Raw genomic sequence first — 6,863 nt, 5'->3', positions numbered from 1 at the left:
GATTTCTTTATCTCTCTCTATCTATCTATCTCTCTCTTAACCCCACAAACCCACCATCACCATCTTCTTCTTCCTTTTTCTTCTCTTTACTTCTTTTTCTTTATTCCTCACCACCATCATCTCACCGCCGGCATCCCTAATCCTCTCCGACGAATCTCCAGTGACCACCATTTTTTCCGGCGAATCTCCAGTGACCACCATTTTTTCCGGCGAATCTCCATTCTTTTTTTCTCTTTCTCCATTTTTTTAGGGTAAATTTTCCTTTTGTGTAGATTTGTGGGTGTAGGAATATATTTGTGGAGTTTTTGTTTTTGTTTTTGTGTATTGTTGATCTATGATTCATCCTTTAAAAAAAAAAAAAAAGTTTGTTCATAAGTGATTTACTTTTTTTATTTATTTATTTAGTTGTTTATTTTTTTTGTTATGTTATTTTATTTATTTTATTTGTGTTTCTTTAGTTGCAGTATACTAATTTAGCCATGTTTATTAGTTTGTTCATTCTAAAAAAAAAACAAAAACAAAACAAAACAAAAATCTACGTAGGAAGAAGATGAGAGCCACACGTGCAGCCCTCTCTGGCGCACGTACAATCCAAGCAAAAAAAAAAAAAAACTCATAAATAAAGGTGCCAATAATAATAATAATTTAGTTTATTTTTATTTCTTCTATTTGTTTAGTTTAAATTGTTTCGTTAGTGATTCTGATTAGTTTAATTAGTTAGTGGATTGTTGTTATTTTTATTTTTATTTTACTTGTTTAGTTAGTGATTTCATATTAATTTTTATTTTAATTTTAATACGTTCATCTTTCTTTCCACTACCAAAAACTCTTTTGACTTCCATTATTTTCTTTCCCTTTTCTTCCTCTCATTTTCCCTCATTCCTTCGTTTCCCTCTTTTTTCCTTCATTTTCTTTCTTTCCTTCTTTTCCTTTTTCTTTCTTTTCTTTCTAGGTGAATCTCCTTCTATTTATAAGGAGGTAGAAGTCTCCTGAGCCAATCATGTGGCAGCCCAAATCCTTCTCAAATTCGATCATCAATTTCATGGATTGATCCTTATCTTTAATAATTATTTAAGATAATTATATTTTGGCCCAATTTTTTAATATAACTATATAAATAAATTAATTCCTAATTAAATTATATTTTATCGTATATCAACAGAAAATTAATTATTTATTTTACTACCACACTCATTATTATTATTATTATTATTTAATAATATATTATCACATACAATCATAATACTAGTATAAAATTTAAGGGACAACTTAAATTTTCGGATTGTTACACAATCAGTTTGCGAATTTTTATAAAATAAATACTCATAATTAAATTCTGAAATTTTTATCCAACATGTTAAACTCATATGGGAATAAAATATAAATTTTTTATAATTTTCTGAGATAGGGAACTATATAAAAAAAATACAAAATACAGAATCAGATTATTTTTACACAGAATTTTACACGAGTCCAATTCAAATATTGTTCAATTAATTTATGTACTAATTTTTTTTTTTTAAGTCTGAGTTATTACGTAGCTAGTCATGTGGCTTGTCATGTGACATCTCAAAATCATATGGTATACTTTGATACCACTGTTGGTGGGATGCTATGACAATTTTTGTATTTTTGATGGTATGTTTGATACCAGTGTTGGTGGTATGTTCTGATACCATTGTTGGTAAAAATTATGGCTCTGCTTGTTTGTGTTTTCAAATTAAGTTTCAACACGTGAACTCCCACTTCACGTTTGGATAGGATGTTCAAAATACAACTCTGCGTGTTAATTCAAACTACAGTTTGAAAACCCGTTTGACAGCTTGTACTTCAGTTCTCCACTTTCAACGTTTCTGCCTTCTTTCTCTTTTGATTTGAAAAGCTTCCATGTCCTTCTCCATCGTCTCTGAAAATTTCACGTGAACCTCATATTTCTTTCTCTCTTTTGATCTGAAAAGCTTCCATGTCCTCTATCGTCTCTGAAAATTTCACGTGAATCTCATCTTTCTTTCTCTGTATCAAACATCAGTACTCAAGATTCGTCACGGGTAGGTTTCACTGAGAAGTCAGACTCATTTTATAAATAATGAATCCACCCAACCCGCTCCCTACTCGTATCATCTTCTACAAATCGACTGACTTACAATTTATGCATTGTGGAAGATTCTTATTACAGGCAACCAAACAACGACGAGTGCGAAGTGAAATAACTCACAAATGCAATTGATATTTTGTTATAGAGAAATGATTTGAAAAATTCATCCCTAATTTTATTCTCTTTTTTTCAGGTCAAATTTATCAAATCTATTGTCGAATCCGACGAGCAAAGAGTGGCACATTCAGTTAGTATACACATTCCATCACCGGTGATAATTATTCAACTCCCACTAATCTGGTAAATAAATCCTTCATCTGTTATGTGCAAATGATTTCAGACGAGTCGAAATCAGTTCTCAAATCTTTTCTGAGAAGTGTAGCCGAGTATTTTTTTAGTTTCAGATGTTTTGTGATTTTTCTGAACTGTTTCAACCTTTTGCCAAGAAGAATAGCCACTAATCTAGTAAATAAATCTTCATCTGTTATGTACAAATGATTTCAGAGAAGTGAAAATCGGTTCCCAAATTTCATCTGAGAATTTTTAGACGAGTATTTTTTTATTTTAGATCTATTGGTATTTTAAATTCTGAACTGTTTGAACCCTTTGCCACGAAGAGAAGTTGAGCCGGCAATACCTGGGATACCCGGCCGATCGTCCCTCGGGTCATCCGGCCAGTCGACCTATCCGTCCTCCCTTTGTCCCCAGCTTCTTCTGCTTTTCTTTTTCTTCCTTTATTTCTTCCTTACTTCGTCTTCTACTGGTTTTTTTCCTACTATTTCAAGACAATGTAACCTAATTTTTTTTATTACTTGTGGTTATATTTTTGCTATTTAAATTCAACTAATCTGTTATGTATTTTTTTCCTTGCAATAAAATCATCTGCATTTTTATTTTTTATCTGTGTTCTCCTTCAAACCATTTTGCTCTATTATTGTTGTATATCCACCCCAAACTAGTTTAAATATAATTTGTATGCTTATAGATGGATGGAAATAATTCCGATGACGATCAAGATACAAAAATGTGGACGCCCAGAATTGAAACGAAATTAATAAATATGTTGAGAGATGAGGTTAGAAAAAATCAAACAACAGGCCGTACTACTTCATGGACAATTAGGCATTGGAATCATTATGTGAATCAGTTGCACAACATGTATGGATTTCGGTATACAGGAAAGCAGGTGCGCCAAAAATATCAGCGATTGAAAGCTGATTACCAGACATTTAAGCGACTCCAGGCACAGACTGGTCTGGGATGGGATCCCATTGTAGGCACTATTGTTGCACCCGATGAATTTTGGGATAAGGTTTTTCATTAATCTGTACTATTTTGAAATTTTATTTTCAACATTTCATGATACATACAGTGCTTAATTCTTTAATTGTAATTGTTGTAGGCTAGCAGAAATGTGAAGAAGTTTAGGACCAAAGAATTTGAATATTTTCAAGAAATGACAGAAATTGTTGAAAATTGTTGTGCCACAGGGGCCTTGTCTCGTGCATCCACACAAGGAGCCCTTGACTCAGAAGAAGAAGATGACATGTTAAATATATTTTGGAACCCTGATGTTGGTGGGAGTAATGCTACTGAGGCCATTCCTGTTGACTTATTCGGCGATAAGTACATGGATCCAGCAAAGGGCAAAAGTCACAAGAGGGGCCCTACAACCAACCAGACTGACAGTGGTCGTTCCAAAAAGTCACGGTCAAGTGGGTTCGATGATGTGTGCGCAGCTTTCACATCCTACGTATAGGCAAAAATAGGACATTCAAATGCACAAGAAAATGAGACAGAAGCTGTAAGTGCAGGTGGTGATGATTATTCCCTTGATGCATGTCAAGATGCATTACTAGAACTTAGGGACATACCACCGGTGCAGTACATTAGGGCACTGACACTGTTCAAGGATAAGGAATGGCGAAGGTTTTTTATGCACACTCCAACCCATTTGCGCCTAGCCATGATCCTCGCTTTGCAGTGAAGTGAGAAGTTCTGTTTTGATTGTGCTAGCGAATCTTCTTGTCTAAACTGTTTGATGATTTCATTATTCCTGATTTGTTTTTTATTCTTTTTTTTTTTCATTCCATGACATCCTCTTTCCTTTTCTATCTTCATATGTTTTTTTGCCCTGAACTTTTAAGTAGTATGTGTTTTATTAAAATTATGTTCTGTTATGACAATTTGACTGCGTATTAAATAAATTTTGTTCTCGTATGAATTTTACTGTACGTTGGTAAATGACTACGGCCGGCTATTCATGTACTCACTTTTTAATTCTGTTTCACCAATAATGGTAAGTGTTACAATTTGTCAAACATTATTTTATAATTATGCTTTTACTGTGATGTAGAGAAAACCATATGTCATCCGACAGAGAAAACAATACAATGAAGATCTCATCAGAGGAGGATGAGGTTATTGATGATTTTATGGATTTTTTGATGATTACTTTCATGCATGACCATATCAACGCGTCAAGTAGTCGCCGACCGCAGCAAACGTGTCCATTCAAAGGTGATGATTACATCTTCGGCCTATTACATGGCTATCCAGAAACAATGATGAACGTTATGCGAATGGATGCACAAACATTCATTTTATTGAAAGACACTTTACTCCAAAATGGCTTTATCGATACTTAACATATGCATATCAGTGTGGAGGAATCGCTTGGAATTTTTTTATACACCTTTGTACAAAATGATCACCATCGACTAATGGCAGATAGATTTCAACACTCCACGAAAATAATTTGTCAGCACATAAAAATTGTTATGCGGGCATTATGCAAGCTTGCATCAACGGTTATCAAACCACGTAACCAAGACGACATACCGGCAAAAATTTTAAATGACAGGAGGTTTTTTCCCTGGTTCAAGGTACGAACAATATGACTCTCCTGTAAGTTGTACAAATCAATAAGGGTTAATAAATATATATATATTTTTTAATTATAAAAGTAATATCCAAGTTTGTTTTGCTTTTAATGTCAAACAAATATCTGTCAATTAGGATTATGTCGGTGCTATCGATGGCACATTGGTGGATACATGGGTCCCTGCTTCAAGACAAAATACATTCTGCGGTCGGAAATCAACGGTATCACAAAATGTACTCGCAGCTTACGACTTCGATATGTTGTTCACATTTATTAATTCTGCATGGGAAGGTAGCGCTCACGACAACGCTATTTTGGTTGACTCTATTACACGAGCTGATCAACAGTTTCCACACCCACCCAATGGTGACTGTCCCTAAATAACATACGGTACACTTTTTTCCTTGTTTTTTTTTGTACATATCAATTGACAGAACTGTGTATTCATTATTTACATGTAGGTAATTACTATTTAGTTGATGTTGGTTTCACGAACATGCCTGGATTTCTTGCCCCATTTCAGTCTCAACGGTATCACTTGCAAGAGTTTCGTGGCCGTCGTTATGCAGAACCTAAGGAATTGTTTAACCATCGACATTTGTCGTTACGCAATGTCATAGAAAGAACATTTGGTGTTCTGAAGAAGCGCTTCCCAATATTGCGGTCCATGCCAAATTACAAGTCTACAAGACAAGGGCCTCTCATGATTGCATGTTGTGTAGTGCACAATTGGATCCGTTTGCATGCAGCTATGGACCCATTCTTTATGGAAGCTGATAATGAAATGGCCGCAGAAGCAGAAGCAGACGGGCTTGTTGGAGACCAAGCTGACTTTGTTGACATGTCACAACATGGGTTAACGTACCAATCGAACATTAGGGATGCAATTGCTACTGCTATGTGGCAAAATCATGTTGGCCATGGATAGAAAATGGATGTCAACAAGGCAAGTAAATATCGTACTGACTAATGGTTTTAAAAGTGTAATTATTTTACTAATTTCAATCATTATGCCCTTATTACATAACTTCACCCACTTTATGTAACTGTGATTTACTGACTTCTTTTATCTTTTTGTAGGATAACTAATACTGCGAACAACGATTGGGCTAAATTCCAATGAAACGAAAGGAAACACAAAGATCATCACAATGGTTAATCAAGATAATGGTTTTGTTAGTAACGAAGACAATTAAATATGTTGTTCATGCAATGTGTAATATGCAATTTTATGTATTTTATTCAATTTGATGGTTCAATGATGCATGCAAAACTTGTTACTTTATGATATTCATTCAGTTTATGATGTTCATTAACTTTGTATTAAAAAAAATTGTTCGGCATGGATACATGTGTTATTAATTTTAATAATTTTATTGCACCTAAATTGTATTTGACATTTTTTTATAACTTCATTTTTTTTCATTTTATTTCAAATTTGGCTTTGTTATTAGCTTAAATGGTTTATGAATTTAATTTTTTTTTTTTTACTAGTGAAATAATGGTTTTGTTACTATTCGGCCCAGAAAGTCGTTACAGAAGCTGAACAGAAGCAAAGTTTGAAAAGCTCACCAATTTCCCTCTGTTGAGAAACTCACCAATGATTGACAATTTAATTTTTTTTTTTACTAGTGCAATAATGGTTTTGTTACAAATTGTTTTTATCTTTTTGTAAAACAAAATGTGTAATTAGGTAGAGTTTTGGGTTTTAAATTTTATTTAATGTTTTTTTTCCATTTTATTAAAATAATGGTTTTGTTATTAATTAAAATTTTGTATAATTGATTTGTACATGACATATCCGTCTTTTTGACTTTTTGTGTAATTTTAAACAATTTGAAGGTTTTGTTATTAATTCGGTTTATGAATTTTAAATTTTTTGTT

At 33.3% G+C, this 6,863-nt stretch overlaps 1 protein-coding gene across 1 annotated transcript; it reads left to right on the top strand.

The window, feature by feature from the left end:
* The first annotated feature begins 3,080 nt into the window (after window positions 1–3,080).
* Window positions 3,081–5,907, top strand: LOC114316977 (uncharacterized). The gene is made up of 6 exons (XM_082897014.1): window positions 3,081–3,407; window positions 3,498–3,810; window positions 3,910–4,024; window positions 4,452–4,515; window positions 5,114–5,345; window positions 5,441–5,907. Exons 1-6 carry the CDS (start codon window positions 3,081–3,083, stop codon window positions 5,905–5,907), a joined length of 1,518 nt encoding a protein of 505 aa, XP_082753140.1.
* The last annotated feature ends 956 nt before the right edge of the window (window positions 5,908–6,863 follow it).

Source organism: Camellia sinensis, chromosome 12 (assembly GCF_055761805.1).
Source record: "Camellia sinensis isolate YWXY chromosome 12, ASM5576180v1, whole genome shotgun sequence".
Lineage (NCBI taxonomy): Eukaryota > Viridiplantae > Streptophyta > Magnoliopsida > Ericales > Theaceae > Camellia > Camellia sinensis.
This window is presented reverse-complemented; position numbering and strand designations above follow the sequence as displayed.